This window comes from Rhinatrema bivittatum, chromosome 1, assembly GCF_901001135.1.
Source record: "Rhinatrema bivittatum chromosome 1, aRhiBiv1.1, whole genome shotgun sequence".
Taxonomy (NCBI): domain Eukaryota; kingdom Metazoa; phylum Chordata; class Amphibia; order Gymnophiona; family Rhinatrematidae; genus Rhinatrema; species Rhinatrema bivittatum.
Window position 1 is genome coordinate 142,938,893 of NC_042615.1, and position 25,596 is coordinate 142,964,488.

Below are 25,596 nucleotides of genomic sequence, written 5' to 3' on the forward strand. Positions count from 1 at the left end.
AATTTGTAAATGGCACATACCAGATGTATGCAGGTGTAATGGATGTGGACCCTTGCTGATGTGGTGAGGTTGATATAATCTATGGTGCTCACCCCATAGGTCCTCACTGACAGCTGACGGAGTTCTGTGGTGGGACACTGGTCTAGGGCTTCAGCTTTACCAGCCATTTTCTCCACAGGTTGAGCCCTTGGGTTCCAGGGGCTGTCAGGACTTAGGTGTCTCTTAGAGAACGGTGTAGATAGTGGTCCAGGGCCAGGCAAGGGTCAGAGGCAGATGGCAAATAAAAAGTAGTCAGTATTCAGGCAAAGGTCAGTGGCAGGCAGCAATCAAGAGTAGTCAGCATCCAAGCAAAAAGTTAAATCCAGTGGTCAGTCCAAAGAGAAGACAAGGATGAGGCAGGAGGGAATGACACAGTAGGGCAGGCAGGGCGGACAAGGCAGAGCTGGATATGACGAGTCAGGACAGGAGGGAAGACAAGGCAAGACTGGGCGTGACAAGGCAAGGAAGGCTGGAGGGATGAGGCAATGCAGGACAAGTCGAGGCAGGGCAGGCTAGAGAGATGAGGCAAGATGAGCAGGAAGCAACACTTACTACCGCAGGTTGGAGGACTTGTTGCTGAGAAGAGGCAGGAAGTCCAGATAGCCTGTATATATGGCCAGGCTGATGACATTATCTTACAGTGTCGTGAAGCTCTTCCTGCCTTGTGCCCTTTAAATAGGAGGATGTCAAGTGTGCGTGCACCTAAGGAGAGTAGGAAGAGGTGTGTTGCGTGTTCCTGGGCGCTCTTGACAGCAGTCGTCAGCAAGTGGCGTCTAAGCCATACAGGGACACGGAGGTGAGTGCAGTAGCTCATGAGATCATCCTACAAGTCACCAAGCATTACAGCAAAGCTAAACTGAGACACAGAAAGGATAATTTTCAAAGGGACTTTTGCAAGTAAAACAGTATTTTGCACACACAAATGGCCTTTTACAAAATTGTCTGCCTGTCAAGTTTGCACATAAGTTTACCTGATACGGAACAGAAGTGTTTATGGTGGGGAGCTGAGGATGAATTTGTACTAGCACAGATGTTTTGGAAGGTATAAATTGTGCAGGTGGATTTGATAGGATTGCAAAGTGAACTTGCATGCATAAGTTTGCTTTGAAAATTGGTTTTGCCAGTTTTCATATGAAGAATCCTCACCGGCCGCAAAAGAACTGACCACATCACCCCTGTGCTAAAAGGATTACACTGGCTACCTGTAGAAAAAAGAATCGAATACAAAACTCTAACCATTTTCCACAATGCAATACACAACAGTGAACGCACATGTCTAAACACCATTATACAATGACTCAATTTTCAACTGAACACTAGATCAACAAACAAAGCACTGCTGGACATCCCATCAGTCACAACCGCCATCTCACTACCGTAAGAATCAGAGCTATATCAATAGCAGGACCTCGCCTCTGAAACTCCCTACTGGAACACCTAAGACTACAGAACAACACTAAAATATTTAGAAAACTGCTCAAATCCTGGCTTTTCAGACAAGCCTACAAAGAAGGGATAGGCTAATTGTTCATGCTGCTACCACCAAGAATCTAAATTCCCGTTAAGAACCTTACTAACCTCAACCACTTCAATCACCACCTCAATCACCACCCAGCTTGTATTCCTGCATCATACTCAGTTGAGCCTTTTAAGCCCAACTGATATCACACTATTGTAATTTATAAAATCACGAGATATCACCTCGTGGTGAAACCACTAACGCTAGATGACATAAATACCATGACAATACCTGACTGCATTAACATATACAGCCTGACAACTCATTTGTCTCTAGTTTTATCATCTCCCACAGTCACTTTCTATTCCTCCTGTCTACTCTTATAAACATATGTTCTCTGTAATGTTTTTCAGAGGGAAGGCCTATGTCACCTCCCACAGTTATGTAGTCGTTAATCTTTTTGTAACTGATGTTATACCTGTTGTGTTACGCCTGTAAACTGTTGTTATACCTGTAAACCGGAGTGAAGGCCTTTCGCTAAACTTCCGTATATAAAAGCTTACAAATAAATATGAAGGCTGATTGAAAATGATCCCCATAATGGACAACCCTTACTCCTTGGAGCTTATAGTGTCATCAAGACAGAGAGACAAGACTTACAACATGAAAGAAATGAGAACTTTTGAGCGGAAAAAGCCAGACCAAAGAAATTCATTACCATGAAATATGATGTTGGTTTTCTGTAAATATTTAAAGAAAAATTCTGGTTATGCATATTGTTATTAATCATCCTTTGATTATTTAGTGTAATGTAAATAGATGCAGAATATCTGCACCAGTTCTATGTAAGAAACTAGAAAAATAGACTCCCAGTCTAGATCCTAGACTAATGAATATGTTTTATGATATGAATATGGGTGTTTCTCGTTAAAAGACCAACAGGTTTTTAGGATTGATATACCTTTGTGTCTGTTAGATGAGCGTTTCGAGTGCATGAAAACTGAACAGTTTGAAATATGGACAAAAAAAATGTCAATAGATTTTGAGTGTCATTTGTTTATTAATCAGACTGAAATAGGACTTGTCTTTGGCAATCTTGTTAAGTAGGGCTTCAGTATGTGTCCTTTTGAAAAATCATGTTGCTCCTGCGGTGCTCGTATTGCTGAGATAGCTCCAGGGTATAGCTATTGATCAATATCACAGATAGTTGAAACAGGTGACAGCTGACGTTTTTTCTTTTCATTCATTTTCATACTGCGTTTTTTCACCTTAAAAGGAAAGAAAAATGGTTTTGTTAGGGAGAAGAATGTGAGTGATGTTGTGATGTAATATGAGTTCCCCTGGTAAAGGCATTCATGCCAACATTGGCATATGTTGGATTTTTGAGGATAAGAAATCTATGAGACATTCATAAATGATATCTCCCATTGGGAAGTATATTTTACATTATTTTTAATAATTAACTTAATTTTTTCACTTTTTGAATTGGATCACTTTTCCCACTATGAGCATGGCACCTAAATTCTAGGATAGCGAAGTTAAATTTGACCCTATGTTTTATATATGAGATTACCTTATATAAAACCTTTATAACATTAGCCTCACAGTGTTGATCAGTTTCTTTACCAATTCTTTTATTGGATTGGTATGCATGACACCCCAGGGAATCACTAACTCATTAAAACCCACTTAGCTGCAGTGCTTGCTGTTTTTCCCATTATTACTTTGCATAAGTAGCACTGCTTTATAATACCACACCAGATGGACATCATTTACCTGTTAGTTTATAGTCACAAACTTATGAGGCCTTAAGCTTCTTCAAGGGAACAAAACTGTCCTGCATACCACCACCAGTTCTCCACACAATAGCTTCATCTTGCCCCTGAGAATATTAAGACCCCAGGAAGGAGCTTATGAAGGTGAGCTCAGTACTGAATGCATGAAACCATGCTCTTATTAAAGTAGTAGTAGAATGTAAATCAACCAATACAAAAGAATGTTAGTAATTATAAATGATATTTGTTATGGGTGATGACTACCTTTCCATCTCTATTACTGTCCATGTACATAGAAAGATACAGAACTCGTTGATATATAGAGAAGTATATAGAAATACATTACATTTTTACTTGATTTGACCAGGTTATGAAATTGTATATATAGAATATTTTTCATGTTGTATGCCAAAACATTATGCAAATGTGTACAACTTTATTTCTTCACATCTAAGAAAAGTGAGTGCACCAAAAATGAAAGCAAATAGTAAGTCATGCAGCAAAGGAATACATATGTTTTTTATCAAGAGTGCTAGTGCACTTTTTCTGTTCTGTAAAACAAGAGTACTAACTTGGTAATCTCAAAGCTGGCATTGTGGCATTAAAATGCCTGTTTTCCCACAAATCTTTACAAATCTTTACGAGGCCATGGAGAAGCTCAAGTCTGGAATGCGGTTCAGTGAGGTGGCAACACAGTACAGTGAGGATAAAGCCAGGCAAGGGGGAGACCTGGGCTGGATGACCCGAGGATCCATGGTTGGCCCTTTCCAGGAAGCAGCATTTGCCTTGTCAGTTAGCACCATGGACAAACCTGCTTATACAGATCCACCCATCAAAACCAAGTTTGGATACCACATCATCATGGTGGAAGGGAGGAAATAACCCCTCACCAAGGACATTTAATAAGCAGCTTTTTATATCCTTTTTGTCCTATCTTCCGACATCCATGTTTTAACTCTCCCTGTTTTAATGTAACTTCTCATTTCTACTTATACGTTAATTGGTTTCCCCATGTTCTAATGTAAACCGGTACGATAAGACCTGGTCTTGAGTGTCGGTATAGTAAAAGAAGTTAAATAATAATAAAATAAATAAATTTCATCAGAAGTTGCTAGAATTGTATTTCAGAACAAATGGTCAGGCTCCACAATATTTGTTTCTATTTTTTGAGAGCATTTTTGTCTAAGTTTGTATTCCAGACAGGTGTGATATGGTGAATTATTAGTGCAGTTTAAGGGATTCTTTTAATTTTCCAACCATAGTCTTCATCCCCAGCTCAGAAAAGTTCCTGGCCTACCAGCCTGATGGCTCAGATGGTTAAGTGCTGTGCATGCCATGCAGAAGTATCCCAATTTGACCTCTGAATTGAGTCTTCCACTCCCCAGGTTGACTGGGGTTGGAATTGCTATGGAGGCAGTGTTCACGGCACCTCCTCCACACACACACACACCAATCCCTCCCCCCCCACCGAGGAGGAAGGAATCATAAGAGTGAAACCTAGTGACCAAATTCAAGACCCATGTTTGCAGGGTTCTGGAAGAAGCCCAAGTGGTTTGGGAAGCTTGATCTACAAGCTCCTTGTGGAAAAAGGCTCTTCTCCTTACCCATCTTGCATTCCACTTTCTGTGTATCTCCACAGACCGTCAGAACCTAATGGTGGTTTTAGTGGTAAGATAGATGAATGGACTGCAATCAAACATGAATAATTAGTATACAGTTAAGGACTATAAAAGATGTGCTATAATAAAATTGGGAAAACAAAATATTGACTAGGCTAGTACGAATAGTGTTTTTTTTAGCATGCACCCTTATTGATCAGAGTAGTTGATCTGCTGAATGATTTGGGAAAATGTGTATGCGAAAACAGCTGGTGTTGTAATTTTTCCCTGGACCTCCGAGGTCATCACATTTTTAATTGTATTGAGTAGAATGAATCTTCCTTGAGGGATGTTCCTGAGGAACTTGGTGCTAAATGCACTTCATACCACTTTTTTCCAAATCCGTGTGCCATTCTTATGGTTCAGTGTCCTCTTTATTGCTTCAGTAAAAGTATTTGTACTTTTGTGCCCTTCATTTGGTTATCACACTAATCTCTACGCTTGTTTCCACTTTTTAACAAATGCAATTAATACTCACATGGCTGAATGACCGGGATTCATATTGGCAGTATAAAGTCAGTCTTCTTGGTTGGATCATTAATTTCCACAACTGGTCATTTAGGATAGATAGCTAAATCCTTTATTATGACTTGTTATTTTCATATGATTTGTGGTTCATTAATAATTTGGAATCAACTCATTTCATATTTTTGAGATTCATTCAGTTTTGTTATTGAATTATATAAACATAGAAGTAGAAACGTTATTAGCACATAACACATATTATTTCTAAGGCACTGAAAGTGAACTGAGCCTTTCAGTGACAGGAAGGGGGAGGGAATGTATTAGGAAACAGAGTGGCTTTTCTTTGCTCAGCTCTGTGCTCTGTCTGCCACAGGCTCACCTCCTGCTCTCTCCCCTGCCCCCTCCCAACCTACTCCCTGCATGCTGTCTGGGAGGAAGGGCTGGAGCAAGAAGCAGACAGCTGTTCTCTGCTGCCTGAGATTCGGGGAACTGGCCAATACAGTCATCTGGGTAGAGCCCTGTGTGTCATGTAGTGGGTCCCTTGCTATGTCCATGGGTACAGGTAAACATAACAGGCAAACTAATTCGGGTGAAATTATGATTGACTCCCAAAATTAAATACCAACATGAATACAAGGGGTGAGAATGTTTTGATTCCCACCCCTTGTATTCGTATAGGTAAACATAGCCCTGTTGCCCCCTTGGACTTGATGCCCACGGTAGCTGTCCTGCCTCCATTTCCTTGCCCCCAGGGCCAGATTTAAGAATTTGGCACCCAAAGGGGCCGATGCAATATAAAGCGTGGAAAATGGGTGCTGAAAAGTCAGCACCCGCTTTCCTAATGCATGCATGGCGCCCGCAAGGGGGGGGTGTGCCATGCAATACCCAAATTAGGGGGTTATGAAAACTGACGCCGAGTTTCAAATTAGGCCGGTTATGAAAACCAAGGCCTAGTTTACCGGTGTCAGTCTTCATAACTCGGTGGTCAGCCAAGTTATTTTTTTTTAAATATTTTTTACTTAAGAAAAGAAGTATAGAAAAGCAGTTTTTTCTGCTCCAGGCAGGCGTTAATAGCTGAGCGATAAATGTGCGTCTGAGACGCACATTTATCGCTGCGGAGTGAATGAGTAATAGCCTCATTTGCATGTGATGAGCGCTATTGCATTCACTCCATGTCTGACACAGGTTAAATAGGCGTTAATCCCCCTATTGCATTAGGGGGTGGATTAGCGCCTATTTAACTCGCCTCGGAGTGCGGGTTATATGGTGCGCTCAGCTGAGCACACTGTATTGCATCAGCCCCATAGGTAGAGTACCATGGCAGCGCTCCTTTGAAGCTGTGCTGACACCTGGACCTAAAAGACTTCTCTTTGTCACGGATAGTTGGTGCCCTAGGCAGTTGCCTGTTCATAAATCTGGGCCTGCTTGCCCCCCCACCCTTCTGCCGTTCCTGGTACATTCTTTTCCATTTTCACTTTTATGAAGAGAGATGTCATATACCCTTCACCAAGTCTTCTGGATACAATCCTCTCTCCAAAGAGTGATTGAACAGAGAATCTGCCAGGATGTCTCTGAGTTCCCTTAACAAACTAGAATGCATTCCATTTGCTCCATCGCTTTGTCCATTTTCAGTTTTGCTGGATCTATGTGAACCTTTTCTTCAGTAAATAAACTGACATCTATCCCTGTACCATATGTAGGTACAAACTTAGGGGGTCATTTATCAAAATGCGCTTTCGCATGTGTTAAGGGCTTACTGCATGTGAAAACATCTTTAATGCATGCGACAGCACCATATCATATGGTGCAATGCAAATTTGAAAAAGAGGAGGGGTTAGGTTTGCCACTTGAAATACCTGTTTGAGTAGATTTAAAGCTCTGAGAGAGAGAGAGAGAGAGAGAGAGAGAGAGAGAGAGAGAGAGAGAGAGAGAGAGAGAGACTAGCCATGATATCAGCTCCCTAGATAGGTATTTGTATCCCTCTGGTAGGCCCACCTAGTAACTCGAGGTGAGGTTTAGGTATTATTGTAGGGGGTTAGGGGCCACTTTGACATTCAATGTTAGACGTACGAACAGAACAGTGGTCTCTCGTGAACATTTGATGACCTTCGGAGTGAGGACACTCACCCAAAGATGAGATTTGGGCAATGTTCTCTCCACCTAGCTTGATGTTACCCAGGTAGAGAGTCCATCAAGTTAGGTTGAAAGAACATTGCCCAAATATCTCTCTCTCTCAAAACAATGGTCCCCCAGTGGTTGAATGCAGGAAATACAACACATATGGAGCATTAAAATCCTTCTTACCCTAGAAGGTAGTTTCTCAAGAATAGGGCTGAGGCATATCAGCATTTTCATGACCACTAAATTCATCATAAATGTTTTAATAATAATCTGACTGTAACTTTTGTCTCAAAGGTAATCATTTTAATTACCATTTCAAAGCCTGATATCTTAAAGAAGAAAAGTTAAATCTGTTGTGCATTATTCATGATCTTTCAATTATATCTCAAAAGTATTTGATTTTCATTTTTTTTACCCATGTATTTTAAAATGAGAAATAGTGACTCGTTCACATAACTGTATGCACTACAAGATAGTTGAACATTTAGCAAATTATACAGCAGCCAGGGCCAGCTTTTGAGGTGCGTGACCTGTAGGAACAATGCCCAAAGAAACCTCTTTAACTGTCTTTTATGTCCTATAATTGAACATGGAGTCACACCCAAAGAATTCTGGGATTCCTGACTATCTTTATTAACAAAAGAGAATCAGCTATTCCGCATAAAGTTAGGCACAATACCAGCCAGTGTGATCTTTGAGTCTTCTAGAAACAACCCAGTTTAACAGAGACTGCATTCTTATCGATAAGGTGTCTTTAAAAGCCATTATGGATGTACTATAATTTGAAGCAAAACAGAAAATGTTGACATTTTCTATTTTGTTTCATTTTATTTTCAAAATAGAATGAAAGAAAAATGAATTAAATTCCATTCCTTTTTGTTTCATTGTGGGCCAGATTTTAAAAGCCCTGCGCGCGTAAATCCGGCCGGATTTACGCGTGCAGGGCAGTCATGCGCCGGCGCGCCTATTTTGCATAGGCCGCCGGCGCGCACACAGCCCTGGGACGCGCGTAAGTCCCGGGGCTTCGTAAAAGGGGCGGGGAGGGGCATGTCCAGGGACGTGTCCGGGGTCAGGGGCGGTTCGGGGCAGGGACCGGGGCATGATGCCGGCCCGGGGGCGTGGTCGAGGCCTCCGGACCAGCCCCCGGGTCGGGTGATGGCGCGCCAGCAGCCCGCTGGCGTGCACAGATTTACTCCTGCTTTCGGCAGGCGTAAATCTGCCAACAAAGGTAGGGGGGGGGTTTAGATAGGGCCGGGTGGGTGGGTTAGGTAAGGGAAGGGAGGGGAAGGTGCGGGAGGGGGGTGGTGGGGTGGAAAGAAAGTTCCCTCCGAGGCCGCTCCGATTTTGGAGCGGCCTCGGAGGGAACAGGCAGCGCGTGCCGGGCTCGGCGCGCGCAAGTTGCACAAATGTGCACCCCCTTGCGCATGCCGACCCCGGATTTTATAAGATACGCGCGTATCTTATAAAATCCAGCGTACTTTTGTTCGTGCCTGGTGCGCGAACAAAAGTACGCGCTCGCGCAAATTTATAAAATCTACCCCTTTGTTTTTAAGGTGCAGCCACCACTAAATTAAAAAAAAAAAGGTCATTGTGTCTGGGTCTAGGTCCCTTCACCTGTTCACCAAACCAACTTAAAGAAAGGCCCCCACCCCAATCCTTAACCCATTGGTGGGTCATGGATCTTCCAGGGGTAGGAGCAATCTCCAGTTGCTACTTCCTTACAGCTCCAGGTTTACAACATGGCAGCCAGTCAACCCAGGCACTTATTAGGTTTCATTTTAGCTGGATAACTCATTATCCAGTTAAAATGTAGCTGGATAAAAAAAGAGGTAGAGTGCAATTTTTCAGTGGTGGATTAATGTTCTCCGGCTAACTTAGGCAGTGTTCAGCTGTATCCAGCTAAGGACCGGATTCATTATGCTTTATCACAATAGACACAGAATGGAAGAAAAGCTTTCGTGAATCAGGCCCTAAGTTAGCCAGATAACTTTAGGTCTGCCTCAGAGCAGGCCTAAAGTTATCCGGCCACACATGGCCGGATAACTTTAGACTTAGCTGTCTTTATTCAAATTAATATGGCTGGTTAATTGAGCACGCTGTGAGAAACAATAAAAAGTCCTGCTTTGGCCTAGCAACTCAAATCACAGCAACCCCTCAGGCAAAGTGACACAAATGGGCCCTGTGGGGCCAGCCCCCACCCTCTCTAACCCTTCAATGTACTCAATTACAAAAGGAAAACCGGGGTCTGTTTGCCAAACACTCCACCACACTCTCCGATTAGATAAATGTTACCCAATGCCCCCCTCCCTCCTCTCCCTCCCCCCACCTGCTTCCTTAGCCAAAGCTCTTCTTTCCGCGGGATCACTGTACATTTATACAGTGACTCCAGCAGCTTCCAGCACAGCTATGACAGCAACACTACAAGTCTAAGCCAGATAACTTTAAACCTAGCCAGTGATATTCAAAGCTTGCCGCTTAGGTTTAAAGGTTATCCTGCTAAAGTTAGCTGGATAACTTTAATCCTCAATATTCACTGGGATGTTTATTCTGCTGCCTATCCCAGATAACTTATCTGGCTAACTTTAGTCAGATAAGTTATCCATTTTAGCATTATTTTTTATTTATTTATTTATTTTATTTATTTATTTAAGTTTTTTTATATACCAACATTCAAGACAATAGTCCCATCATGCTGGTTCACATGAAACAGGAGTGCAAAATAAACTTAAACAATAGTGCGGAAAAGGCAGTTACATGTAACAAGGAAAAATAGAACTTGGAGTAAGAAGGAAAAGGAAAACCAGATAATTACATATAATTACATTGTAAGAGGTAGCTAATAGTGATATTGATGGTGATGTGTGTTGATTGTTAGAAGTTAAATAATATTGGAGTTAGGAAAAGCCTGCAAGAACAGCTTTTTTTTTTTGTATTTGCTTCATTACATCTGCTATTGCTAATTTGCAACTAGATTCTGACATCAACAGATTCATTTCTATTGCAACAGATGGGGAACCTTGCATGCAGAAGGGACACAAGGCTTTGGGTTCTTTATTTTAAAAAGGTATGGCACACAATGTTCTATTTTAGACATATATATATTAGGGATGTGAATCGTCTCCTCGATCGTCTTAACGATCGATTTCGGCTGGGAGGGGGAGGGAATCGTATTGTTGCCGTTTGGGGGGGTAAAATATCGTGAAAAATCGTGAAAAATCTAAAAATCGCAAAACCGGCACATTAAAACCCCCTAAAACCCACCCCCGACCCTTTAAATTAAATCCCCCACCCTCCCGAACCCCCCCCAAATGACTTAAATAACCTGTGGGTCCAGCAGCGGTCCGGAACGGCAGCGGTCCGGAACGGGCTCCTGCTCCTGAATCTTGTTGTCTAGAGCCGGCGCCATTTTCCAAAATGGCGCCGAAAAATGGCAGCGGCCATAGACGAACACGATTGGACGGCAGGAGGTCCTTCCGGACCCCCGCTGGACTTTTGGCAAGTCTCGTAGGGGTCAGGAGGCCCCCCACAAGCTGGCCAAAAGTTCCTGGAGGTCCAGCGGGGGTCAGGGAGCGATTTCCCGCCGCGAATCGTTTTCGTACGGAAAATGGCGCCGGCAGGAGATCGACTGCAGGAGGTCGTTCAGCGAGGGTTCCGGCGCCTCGCTGAACAACCTCCTGCAGTCGATCTCCTGCCGGCGCCATTTTCCGTACGAAAACAATTCGCGGCGGGAAATCGCTCCCTGACCCCCGCTGGACCTCCAGGAACTTTTGGCCAGCTTGTGGGGGGCCTCCTGACCCCCACGAGACTTGCCAAAAGTCCAGCGGGGGTCCGGAAGGACCTCCTGCCGTCCAATCGTGTTCGTCTATGGCCGCCGCCATTTTTCGGCGCCATTTTGGAAAATGGCGCCGGCTGAAGACAACAAGATTCAGGAGCAGGAGCCCGTTCCGGACCGCTGCCGTTCCGGACCGCCGCTGGACCCGCAGGTTATTTAAGTCATTTGGGGGGGGGTTCGGGAGGGTGGGGGATTTAATTTAAAGGGTCGGGGGTGGGTTTTAGGGGGTTTTAGTGTGCCGGCTCACGATTCTAACGATTTATAACGATAAATCGTTAGAATCTCTATTGTATTGTGTTCCATAACGGTTTAAGACGATATTAAAATTATCGGACGATAATTTTAATCGTCCTAAAACGATTCACATCCCTAATATATATTGCCTTCTCCCCCCAAAAAGGGACCTAAGGTGGTTTATGTAAAACGAAATCAATACAGTATAATACATTCAAAATAACATAATACATCAAAAAGACTACATCAATATAGCAATAATAAAACAAATGCAAATAATACCAATTACAAATCTGCAATATAACCAGCCACATTTCCTACTCTCACTTAGGGAGCAAAAAGCTGTATCACATAGCTAAAAGATAACATTCCCCCTCCCTCCCCCCCCCAAAAAAAAAAATCATAATCCAAGAAGAGGTGCTCTGTGTACAACCCTTTCCAGAGGTGATCATTACTGTAATGGATCTAGTAGTACAGACTGTCAGCAAAATAATGGCAAAAAGGTCTCAATCATCAACAGTTTAGTGAGCTTATTCCAGAAATTAACAGCCAATATTCTGATCTTTTCATGTATACAAAGATACAATTGTTCTCCAGAGGTGCACTATTAGAGATTTGCATCCTGTCTCAAGAAAGTATAGGTGTTGAATATGTAGAGCTAATGGATCCCATCTGATTATACAAATTCTACTTCATGGTTGATACAACTTCTCACTTAAATGTTCTAAATTGGAAGATACAGGGAAAGTAAAATACTAAAATTTGGGAAATGATAGCAGTCTCTTTGAGAGGGACATAGAGATGGGCACGTTCAGTTTATATTGCACTGAAGCAATATAAACAAATGACTTTGAAATTAACTTTTCGCTCTGGTTATTCAGTATAATGTATTTTACTTATTATTATGCATCTACTGATTTTGTTCTTATACTGTATTTTTTATGGTTTTTATTCATGCTTTTTGAATTTATCAATTTATGACCTGTTAAGATTTATTTAATTATGCAATAGATGCTATGATAAATTATTTTTTGTACCCTGCCTAGAACACTTATGATGATAAGGTGAGTTATAAATGAACAAATAAAATAATACATTTCCTTACAGAAATGGCCATCAAAATGTAAACTGCATTGGTTGCCAGTTTCACAAGTTCAGAAAGGAAAAAAGCATCTATGTAATTTCTGTCGAAACTCCATCACGTTGATGCTTTCTAACTGAATTTTTCAGCATTTGCTGGAATTGATCAAGCATAGTTGAATTTGAATTAGCCAACTTACAGGATAAGAAATTAAGGAATTCAAAATGGAAAGATTTTGATCAGGTACTTGAAAATTTAGAAAAGCAGATGTCTGACTTGTTACAATACAAACGGTCTGAAATGGATGAACTTAACAAGCAAAATCAGATTGTACTTGATGGATGGAATTGTCTACTGGACAAAAACAGTCAACTGAAGAATTTTGCTTCTGGGCTTCTCTCAGCCTTCAGTTTGATATATTTTTGTGAGCAAGTGTTTTCTAACATGGATTTCATAAAATGTTAACTAAGGAACCCACTAAAAGATGTGAGTCTTGAGCTCTGGCTGAAAATGAAAATCACAGCATACTCACTGAACACCAAGCAACCTGCTAAAAAATAACAATGTAAAAAACAATATAGAAGGGACTTATTATTGTAAGATGCATCTTATTGGTCCATGTATTCTTTTCTTTCTTGTATCAGTCACAGTCATATGTATATATCATGAATTAATATTTGTGCATGTAATGTGGCTCAAAACTATTTTCGTCGAAGACAAAAACAAAAAAATGGCTTCTTCTTGTTTGAAACTTGGCTGACCCTGGGCCAAGCATATCTGTGTGCAGCTACATCAATTATTATCAGAAGTCTCAGCTACAACTAAATCAGAAGAACATAATACATGAAGGATGACTGCAAGGAGAGTAGTTTTTCAAAATGGCATAGCTGGAGTGGACCATAACAAAGGAGCCTAGAGCATTTTGTAGTTAGATGCTTTATAAATTAAATCAATTTAAAAAGCTATTTACAAAAGGCCTTTGGTGGAAAAATAAAATAGACGATTACAAAAAAAGTCAAACAAAGAGGGAAGCCAAACACAGAATGTAACCACCTGTTTCAATAAGATAAGAATAAAATCAGCCATAGCAACACAAGGTTAAATAAAAACATAAGAATGCTAATATTTTCAGCAGTGGGAGCCGTGCGGCTGCTTTAACAGCAATAAGCGTCGCTGAGACTTGACTAACCAAGGAATTGCAGTTTCCAGCTGGACTTCAGCTGAGGGCACCATCTCTGGGATCTCTCTTGCTTTCTCTCAACTTCAGACATGAATTACTTTCATTAGGTCAGAAATGTTAGGGTTAATAATCAGTTGTTTTCATCCCATCAGACTCTTCTTACATTTTTTCTTTACATGGAGGCTGACTGCTTTAAATTCTTCTTATCCACCGTGTTAAAGCAGCGTTATGCTCCCGATCCAAACCACTTGACAGTTCTGTCAATTGATTCTTCAAGTACAGCAACATGCAACATGTTGCGACATCTATAACAGGGCCACATCCTGGCACCCACATTTATCCTCATGCTAACAAATGCACATAAAATTGCTGCTGGCTTTTATTTGCTGTCATTTACTATATTACATTGTTACTAAACAAAGTACTAAAACACTGGCTCCCTGTACACTAAGTACATCATATCAACATAATGTGGTAACTCTTCCTCTTTTTCTCATACACTATCCTTCAGTTTCTATAGAAATGCTTTCTCTCAGTTTTTTATTGTGAGAAATTGTACACTTGGTTTTATTTATTCCAGAAAGAGAAGCTATAACACATTGAAATCCAGAAATACGGCAACAACAAATAATGTGCCTGGGTCTTCTGAATAATTACAAAAAAATAATAGAAAGGCAGTCACATTTTTAAAAATGAAATATAAAAAGTTACATTTTTTTTAAAATCAAACTAAAGTCAACAATTCTGTGGTAAATAAAAATGAAAATCTTGGAGTTGAATAAAGGCAAAATATTTATTGAGGCAAACATGGTCAACAGTATGAATCACCTGAATGGTACTTTTAGTAGAAATGCATACATGTACACTTTCATGAGAACAGACAGTCTAGAATGAACACACTGAAGAAATATAAGATGGTCTATCCCTTTAAGAGTTGCCAGAGTCCATAAGAATTAGTGGGATACAAACAGCAGAAAACAATCTGGCTGTCCATGTTTGCAGAGGTGGATTGTGGTGCCCCTGCTGAGTTCGTGTGCTGGGTCTCCAGGACAGTAGATCCTTTTCAACGGCTGCTTCCTTGAGGTGACAGTAGGGATTCATTATGGACAAACAGTATCCCATCCTCATGAATAAAATAAAAAACTTAATGTCACCTGCCTCCCAAGCTCTCTCTCACCAGGACCCTCCCCATCTCTATTCCATTCACTATAATTAACCCTCTTCTCCTGCCCACCCCGTGCCCCCAAGCCCATGTGGCCTCACATAGACCATACTGTGATGAACACTCTGGGAACCACCCCTCAATGTAAAAAGAAAACACAGAACCGAATCACAGGAATGACGCCCTTGGGTTAAAATCATGATCTGACCTTCCCACCCATACTCTTATCCACTTAAAATCAGCTTTGAAAGTGCTGATGTGCAGGACATGACAATTTAAAAAAGGATATAAAAACATATACACCTGTCACACACAAGCAAATTATTTCATTATAGTATCACTTGGATCATTAATAACACTGTATTGCAATAATCACACAGCACACAGCTCACAGATCATATTCATTTGCAGCTTCCAATCAGAACTTCAGTCATTATGCTTCACGTAATTTGTCATCTTACTACTGTTTAATTGACTGGCATTTCTTTCTGCTAACTGATATATAGTAGCCATTGTTTAAACTGCTTTTGAACTATTTGGTTTTGCTTAGATCTAACATTAACAATTTATTTTTGTTTTCAAGATATCCACAATGAATAAAGCATGCGGTAGATCTGCATGCTCTGCCTCCATCTCATACATATTCATTGTGGATATCCTGAAAACCAGACTGGCTAGGTGTGTCCCAAAGGACTGAGTTGAGAAACACTGAATTAAGCAGTAGGAAAAAGGAAAAAAGCAACTGCTGAAAGTCAGCTGCAGGTGAGGGGAAACATGCAAGCAGCTGATGTAATATAAAACAAGTAAGGGCGGCGTGGGGGCAATAATCAAACTGCCACATTGCTGTAAACCCAAGAACTCTTAATCACCAAGGTTTGCACTGATAAAGCAAGATTGGGTACATAGCCTTGCTTTGATTGCATCGAGGAAAAAAAAAAAAAAGCACTCACAGCGATGTGCGCCTGCTATTTCTGCAGATACTATCTCCGTTGGAAATAATGCGCAATAATTTGATAATGCGTGAAGTTGCCCCCTCTACCCAATCTAATGACACCCTTGGGAGCGCCTCCTGTCAATGTGGATAGCCCAATGTGCCTTCATTTTACCCACATGGAGGGTGGGCAGTTTTGCAGCAGCAAAAGGCTACCTCTGCAAGTAAATATGTAAATACAGAAATATCTATGCGATTTGCTTTTAATATTCTCATATGCCAATACCAGCAATGTCTCAGCATGCTAGGAACTGGAAAAGAACACTACCTCCTGACATAGGGCGCCCAACTCTCGTCTTGAATGTAGGTGTGTATGACACACAGAGAGAGAAAGCTGATTGTAGCTAGGGAAAAAAAAAAAAAACGGAATCAAATGATCCCACTGGCCGGTTTTCAGTTTTTATTTTTAAGATTTTCCTGGGACTTTCTCAGGGTTTATTATAAAAACAAAAACAGGAGGAAACGAATGGAAAAATGTGACTCAATATTTTTCCGGGTAAATAGAGTTTATTTTGGTGGAGGGAAGCCAGAACAATAAAAGAATATTAAGCATATTCTCCCACTCACCTACTCAGCAACATTCTTACCTCTACCTCCATCCCCAGCCTAGCAAGTCCCTTTCTCTCCCTACACCCCCAGTGAGAACCTCCTTCTTTTCTCCCACATTGCAACAGCATTCATTCTCATTGGTGGAGGCTCCAGGTATCTCCTCTCCTTTGGCACAGGCTTGCTGAGGCTCCCGCATGCTCTGCAGCATTGCACTTCCTTTTTGTGGGGTTGTAGGAGCCTCCCGGGAATTGCTTCTGGTGGCTGTGGCCCTCTTCAAATGCTGCACTGCTGTCACCAAGCAGCAGACACTTTGAGGGGGGAAGGCTGGACATGAAACAACACATCAGTGGCACTGGAGGGCCGAGTGCTTTAGTCTTGTGGAAAGAAATTTGAAACACTGCAGCTGTTTTGGCCCACAGTGGCTTCCAGCAGTTGCTAGAGACCTCGAAACGCTACATTTGCAGCTCTGGAGCTGCTCTTTAATCAACCTAAAATTAGGCTGAAAATTTTTTTAAACCAATTGTCACTTTTGGAAAAATCTGGAAATTTATGAGTGAAAATCGGTTTAAATTGGAAATGAAGGACCCTGTCTGTAAGACATGTATGCCTTACAGCAGGGATAGGCAGCTCCTGACCTGCAGTGCCACAAATAGATCTGGTTTTCAGGACACCCACAATGAATATGCATAAGATATAGTTAGTTGCATACAAGGGAGGCTGTACATGCAAATATACCTTATGCATATTCATTGTGGATATCCTAAAAACCTGACCAATTTGTAGCACTCCAGGACTGGAGTTGCCTACTTCTGTCCTACAGGAAAAGACTGAATTAGGTCCCTAATCTTTTAGCAGCTACTATATGTCAGTGTATTTTTAAGTTGATAATTGTATTGTGAATGATATACAGTATCCTGTAAAATGAAACATTAATTTGGTATAATTTGAATGTTATACAGAGCATGATTTCCTCAGTTGTACCACACAGAAGTAACACAGCACAGTACGAAGAGTTGCACACTGTGTGTCAAATGAATATGATCACAAAAGATTATGCAATTTTTTTTTATCAAATTTGTTGAATTAGTTCCTATAATAAAAATAAAACGTACAAAACAGCATTACAGAAACAATAAAAACACACTAAGCATGTTAACAAAATTGGGCTCTCCATCTGGAGGGATACAAAATTTCCATTCACATTATCTTAAGTGAGGTTTGTTTGAGGTACTCTTGGAACAGAATGAAGCACCACTGAAGTTTGACAGATCCCGGTGAACAGAGTCATATACATATCCAGTCAATTAGAATCCTATTGAAGAAAAATATAAATTTCATTATGGTGCACTAAAAGTGTCTCCTGAATGCTCTCAGCGAAAAAAAAGAGAGAAACTGGTTTCATATTTAGAAATTTACTGGGCTTGCAAGGAACAAAGGGCTTAACCTCCAGACTGAAGTGGAAGGAAGGGATGCAGTGTACTGTATCCTATCCTCTCAACTAGATCTATCATCTGTGTAAGAAGCTTCCTCTCTTCCCTCCCGGTGTATTTGATAGATAACTTACATAACGAAACAAAGTGTGTAGCAGGGGGGGAAAAACGAAAACACAAGGAACATTCCATAATGATCACTGACAAATACGGCTCATTTAAGTCTTTGGGCTCAACTTATTAAGGAAAATAGTTTCCTATAGTGAAACTGTCGAGTAGCTACAAAGTACTTATCAAGAAGTGATTGTTAATTTTGCCTTGATATGAGTCACTCTAAGTTTCTGAACAAGCTCTGGTCCTTGAGAGGTGCAAACAGTTCTGGTTTTCAGGACCTCCATAAGATATCCATGAGATACATTTGCATAGATTTGAACTAAGACATGGGTAAATATGCATAATTTGGCTAGCCTGAGAACCCAAGCCTGTTTGTGGCCCTCGAGGATTGGAAGTGTGAACCAAAATACAGTAACTGTGGTTAAAAATGGTAGGAAGAGAAATCCTGCTGAATATATAAGATTCAACAGGATGCATGATAAACATGTGAGTGCAGTGCTCTACTAGCAGTTACTGTGCCTGACAAGCTGAAAAGTGTTACATTTCCCACAGCACCCACTTCTCGCATGCAATTTAACACTTGGACAAGAATAGCACCAGCAAAGTTACATGTGCAATTTCTACTTTGTCAGAAGTTCTCATCAGCAGTCCAGCTTATGAATTTACCTTACACAGGGTTGTTCTTTATTGGAAAGGAAAGAACTATAGAGAGACTTTATGAAAATGTATAGTCTCCATATATTGGTTTAGTGGTGCGGTCTGTCATTTTGCTGGGACACTCCGGTAATTGTTGTTACTATTAAAATAAAACATGGTTGTAGCACCTGATGTTAATTCTAGCATGTTCAACACTAGTGGATCAGTACTACCCGTCATCAGAGGTGCTGCTAATGTTCAAAGCATTCCACTGGTCTTTTGTACATCATTCTGCAGCCTCACTGCATGAAGCAGAGACACCAATAAAAGTGTGATGGAGGCCTTTTTTGCACCCACAGACGTAGGGAAGCATGATTTTAATGCATCAGGTGCAAGTATTATCTCCATAATCCCCTAAGTGAGTACCATATAATGTCAATGTAAGAGAACAAGGATGTGCCAATCTTCAGTGCAATAGATGCACCATCTTTAGTTTGCTATTTCAAATAAATATAGTAGCCTACAGAAATAGCAAACATGCACAGGTCTCCACTTTATAAAATGTTTACATTTTGGAAGACACTAAGAGAAAACATTAAATCCTCTGTGAAAGAGCAATAAATATTTTTTTTAATGACATATTTTCTAACTGGGTTTACATGGATCTGTAGTGGTATTATTGTCTGTTATCCAATGGAGATGTTCTATGAAAGAGTAAAGCTGTTGTACATTTGTTGCCAAAAAATGCATCATGCCCACTGTTCGCCACTAATTTAGCAATAGAAGCTTCCCACAGTTTTAGACTTGGTAGCAATGATACCACAGGCATTGTTAATTTGTTGTGGGAAATAGCAGCAATATCTACGTGTGCAAGGGATTCAAAATATTTCATTTACAGCAATAATATGTGGTGAAATGAGTGCCATCCTTCAGTTCTGATTTCTGAATTGCATTGGGCTATCCATGAATGACTGACCCTTGGCAGAGATGTTATTTTGTTTAATAAAAGTATCCGAAAGCCTACTCATTACACAGTAAACTCACAAATATCATACGTGAAAGAGACACAGAATCCACAATGTACTGTTACTTTGTTTACTTGAGGGTTAACACATCTGTTGTATAAAGCTGGTTTCACTGAGCTGTGAGCACTTACTTGGAGTTCCACTCCTCCTGACAGGGGAAGGACTGCGACTCCTGCATGACTGCAAGACACACAGAGTAAAGAAAATAAGTCTGCTTACCACTCTCAACTACAGGATTTAAAAAATCGTTTTAAATTGTCTAAAGCCTGGACTTGCTGAGGCCATATTTAGTGCTACTTAGCCAGATAATGGAGAAATTACTTACCTGATAATTTCGTTTTCCTTAGTGTAGACAGATGGACTCAGGACCCATGGGTTATGTGCTCCCCTGCCAGCAGATGGAGACAGAGTCAGGTTTCAAAGCTGACGTCACCTTAGATACACCCCTGCAGTGACCTCAGCCTTTCAGTATTCTCTTGAATAAAATTTGAATACAACTTAATAACTTGATTAAAAAAACCAGTGACCGCAACTGTACTCAACCAAACATAAGCGTTGAATCCCAGCAATACTATAGATGCCCTGATCTAGGGATAGGGTGATGGCTTACCCGTAACCTCTTGGAATCAAGATTCACCTCTTAGGCGATTCCTTGGTACCGTTCATGGGCAGCCATGGGCAGGATGTTGAGTCTATCTGTCTACACTAAGGAAAATGAAATTATCAGGTAACGAATTTCTCCATTTTCTAGCGTGTAGCCAGATGGACTCAGGACCAATGGGATGTATTAAAGCTACCCCCAAATGGGACAGGAGACTGCCCGCAGTCCGGTTAGTTCCACCCTCGCAAAGGCTACGTCCTCTCGGGCCTGGACGTCCAGGTGATTGAACCTGGAGAAGGTGTGCAAGGAGGACCACGTTGCTGCTCAGCAGATGTCAAACGGAGACAGTAGTTTAGCTTCCGCGCAGGATACTGCCTGGGCCCTAGTGGAATGAACTTTAACCTGAAGGGGGTAAAGGCTTCCCTGCCTCTACATAAGCTCCCGTGATCACTTCCTTGATCCAGCAAGCTATGGTAGCTTGTGAAGTTGCTTCACTTTGTTTCCTTCCACGTATGTAAACCACCCTGGGTAGGAACCAATTAGTGTCATAGTGCTATTTGGGGTTTCCTCTTAAAATAATCAATTTCTTAGATGGTAACCAGGCAAGTTCACAAACGAGAATAAAATTAGGATTCAAAATAAATGACAACTATTAAACAGTTACAAATTGTGTTTATTTATAAATTCCCTTTCTCCAAGAGAATTAAGCTGATATTAATCATATAGTAACAAATGCAATCAAAACTGCAAAGAAGTCTTAGGAATAAAGAACCTAGTTCTTTCACAAATAGTGAATTATGTCTCAAAAGTATAACATTCACTTTCTTTTCTTACAATCACTGTATTTATTCTAACAAATTCTTAACTCTAACTCCTGGTGGTCTTTTATGAATTAATTTTGTCTTTCAAAAAAATGGAACCTCTTGTCAAGATAACCAAAAAAAAAGGAATTCTCAGGTGAGAACTTTTCTAAGTGTGTGACTTTTTCTTTGTATATGGTATTTGTTTTCTCTAATTTCTTTTTAAAAGAGTCTTTGCTAGCAATCATGCATTCAATTTAGCACTTATCTCAGACTCCCTCGATGCAGATGCTTGGGGGCGGAGCTTATATACACTGTTAGCTATCGATGCCTTGTCTTTACCCAAGGATAATGAGAAGCTTTGGATGATTGAGTTCGATGCTTGATTTTCGATGCTTGATACAGAGGACAGACGATACCACTCTTGAACCCATAATCTGAACGTTCCAGATACCTAATAGAAACCTACTGATGTTTAGGTGGCAGAGTAGGTGGTAGTCTTCCGTGTCCTTGTGTCTATCTATGGACGGTAAGGAAATGGACTGTTTCAGGTGAAACTCCGAGACTACCTTTGCCAAGAAGGATGGAACGGTGCAAAGCTGTAACATTCCTGGAGTAAACCAAAAGAATGGCACCCAACATGACAGTGCCTATAGTTCAGAGATGCGACGAGTTGAGCATATCATCACCAAGAATACAGTCTTCAGCATTAACAGGTGTAGAGACAGACTGTACAGCGGCTGAAAGGAAGGCCCTTCTAAAAATCCAATACTAGATTGAGGTTCCCTAGGGGACTGGTCACTTTAATGGTGATCGGAGGTGTTTAACTCCTTTTAGGAAACGGGCCAAGTCCAGATATGTCAACAGGCAGGCTCCGTTCACCTCGCCCCTTAAACAGGAGAGAGCTGCCACCTGGACCTTCAAGGAGTTGAGGGACAACCCTTTGTTCAGGTTGTCCTGTAAAAATTCCCAAATCATGGGGATCTTGGTTGTCCAAGGGGGCACCCCACGTTCCTCGCACCAGGCCTCAAATATTCTCCAGATCCGCACATACCCCAAGGACGTTGAGAACTTCCGCTCATCGAGCAGGTGGCAATTACTGCCACTGAATATCCATGCTTTGTCAGGCAAGCCCTCTCAAGGGCCAGACAGAGTTGGGTCCTGGTGAAGGATCGGACCTTGTTGGAGAAGGTCCCTATAAGGGGGAGGCATAGGGGGCTCTCTACCAGAAGCCTCCGTATGTCTGCATACCAAGGGCGTCTGGGCCAAAACAGGGCCACCGAAGGACTAATCCTCTGTGACGTTCAATCTTGCAAATGACTTTTCCCAGTAGAGGCCATGGAGAGAATGCATACAGTAAGTCCTCCTCTGGCCAGGTCTGGACAAGGGTGTCAATTCCATGGGAGCACTGATCTCTTTTGCAACTGAAGAATTGGGGAACCTTCGCATTGTGAGATGTGGCCAGTAGGTTGATGGAAGGGAGGCCCCAGCGATCTACTAGTAGCTGGAAGGCTCTGGTCGACAATGCCCATTCCCCTGGATCCAGACTCTCCCTGCTGAGAAAGTCTGCTCTGATGTCATCTTTTCCCCTGATATGGGAGGCCGAAATCCCTTGTAGATTTAACTCCACCCATTCTATAAGGGGGTCTATTTCCAGAGACACTTAGTGGCTTTTGGTTCCTCCCTGGCAGTTGATGTAGGCTACTGTTGTTGCATTGTCTGACATCACACAGACTGCCTGGCCCTGGAGTCTGTGGCTGAATTGCAGATATGCTAGTCTGACAGCTTGGGCTTCCAGGCGGTTTATGTTCCAGCACGCCTCTTCCTTGGTCCATTGCCCCTGGGTTGTCAATTCCTGCAAGTGAACTCCCCACCCTCGGAGGCTTGCATCTGTCATGAGGACAGGCTTACACCCTTGCTTAGATGAACTTCCTGTCGCCACCACTAGAGCCGAGAACATACTTCCATTGGTAGGTGGAGGTGAATCGAGTAGTCTTGAGACAGTGTGTTCCAACGTGACAGCAGGGAGCGTTGGAGTGGCCATATGTGTGCCCTCACCCATGGTACTAACTCCAGGGTTGATGCCATCAGGCCAAGGACCTGTAGATAGCTCCACACCCTGGGGTGCATTTTGTTCTTCAACAGACGCACTTGGCACATTAGTTTCATTATCCTCGAGGGAGGGAGGAAAACTTTGTCCTGCTTGTTGTCGAACCGGACTCCCAGGTACTCTTAAGACTGGGAGGGCTTGAGGCTGCTCTTGTCATGTTCACAACTCAACCAAGCTCCTGAAGCAGGGACATCACCCTGCTGGTCACCTGGAGGCTCTCTTCCAATGACTTCACCCGGATCAGTCAGTCGTCTAAGTAAGGGTGCCCCAAGATCCCTTCTTTCCTCAGTGCCGCCGCCACAACCACCATAATTTTGGAGAATGTTCTGGGGGCAGTTGCCAGACCGAAGGGCAACACCCAGAACTGATCATGGCGGTCCAGTACCACAAAGCGTAGGAAACGCCGGTGGTTTTGGTGGATTGGGATATGAAGGTAGGCCTCTGAGAGGTCCAAGGAGGTTAAGAACTCTTCCGGTTGTATGGCCATTATGACGAAGTGAAGAGTTTCCATGCAGAAGTGAATTATCCGCAGATGACGATTGACGCTCTTGAGGTCCAGGATGGGGCGAAACAAACTCTCCTTCTTGAATACAATGAAATAGATGAAATAACGCCCCATATTTTCCTGTGGTGTAGATACCGGAGTTAAAGCCCTCAAACTGAGGAGACTTATCAATGTAGATTCTACCGCCAGATTCTTGTGCTGGGAGTGGCAAGGTGACATCATGAACATGTCCCGAGGGATGCTGCAAAATTCCAGAGCGTATCCTTCTTGTATGATGTCCAGTACCCATTTGTCTGACGTGATCTCAATCCACTGCTGATAGAAGAGGGATAGTTGGCCCCCTATCTCCTTGTCCCGTGGATGAATCGGCCAAACTTCATTGGGAAGCTTGGGTTGAACCTGAGCCCGAACCAGTTCCTCCTTTTGGTTGTTGGCTCCAAAAGAACTAAGACCTTCCCAAGGATCGAGATGTCTGAAATGAGTTTCTGTAGGGCCGAAAGCACTGGGAGCCCTTAGTCCGACTCCTCATGGGTGAGGGTGCGCTGTGACCTCTTTTTCTTATCTTCCAGTAGCCATGGCAATGGAGATTAATCCCACTTACTGGCCAACTTTTCTAATTTGCTTCCGAATAGGAGGGATCCCTTAAAGGGCATCTTTGTGAGGTTTGCCTTAGAGGTTGCATCCACTGACCAATTTTGCAGCCATAGCTGTCTTCTGGCTGCCACTACTGAGGCTACTCCTCTGGCAGAGGGTTGCACTAAGACAGAGTTTGCATCTGTTGGAAGGCTGAGGTGGGGTCCATCGCTTCTCTGGAACGTGCCCCTGAGCTATCTGCCTCTCGCGAGAGAAGCAGACATGAGTGAGGCACAACAGGAAGCGATCTGCAGTGTCATTGCTGACACATCAAAGGCTTGCTTAATGATGGACTCCACATTGGGAAATAGCAAGAGACTTTCTGTAGAGACACCAGGATGGGATTCTTCTTTGGTTCCGACATAGGGTCTGTGCCGGGAACTCCCATAGTCTTCAGGGTCTGGGAGATTAGGGCCAGCAATTCATCTCTGTGGAAAAACCATAGCATGGTTCGGTATGGCTCCAGGTCTGGGGGGACTTCCCCATCCTCCAATGAGTCTGCATACCCTTCATCATTCGTGGTGTCTGGGCCCCTGACAGGGATACCCTTGGTGAGGCAAGGCATGTCCCCAAGGCATGTTAATAGGGCTGGGAGGACAAGGCCTTCACGGCTGGGGCTCAGACCGAGCAGGAGCAGTAGCTGACTGTGCCTGAACAAAGGCTTGAAGACCCTGACAGAATTCCACTCAAGAAAAGGTCACCAGGTCCATACCTAGCCCAGGAAGAACCAGGGTAGGTGCCGCTGAACTACCCTCTCCAGAAGATGACGCAGCCCTGGGATTGCTTAGATCCGGGGTACTACCAGATAAGGTCATGGCTGACCCATTCTCCGACTGGGAGGCGCCAGGCTTGGAGAAGTTCTGAGAACTCAGCCCTCCCTGGGCTTCCTCACAGTGCTGACACAGGAAGGATTCTAGGTCAGACTGTGCAGTCCTAATATGGCAGGCAGCTCAAAGAGAGTGTCGCTTGTGCTTCTTTGTTGTTGGAGCCATAGTTCATAGTAGCTTGTGCATTCATCCAGCTAGTGCTTGGTCTCAAGCATGCATAAATCCAACCCAACGTGCATAAGTATAAGCGTCCAGTTGTGTGCGAATGTATGCGTGTACTTATGTGCGCAGTTATGCACATAGATGTGCACATATGTATGCGCGCACGAAGTGCACGGTAAGGCCAGCCCACACCGAGCATGCTGACGG

At 42.4% G+C, this 25,596-nt stretch overlaps 1 protein-coding gene across 4 annotated transcripts in view; it reads right to left on the reverse strand.

The window, feature by feature from the left end:
* Positions 1-2,556: 2,556 nt before the first annotated feature.
* Positions 2,557-25,596, reverse strand: part of SPATA18 (spermatogenesis associated 18) — a 274,302-nt gene continuing 251,262 nt past the window's right edge. For 3 of the 4 annotated variants that reach the window (XM_029587820.1, XM_029587806.1, XM_029587829.1), the window contains one exon: positions 2,557-2,766. In XM_029587820.1, coding sequence (XP_029443680.1) covers positions 2,683-2,766 — 84 coding nt within the window. In that variant the 3' untranslated portion in view covers positions 2,557-2,682. Of the gene's footprint in view, positions 2,767-14,612; positions 17,859-19,882; positions 19,932-25,596 lie in introns of those variants that run through there. The other variant, XM_029587813.1, reaches the window with a different exon arrangement.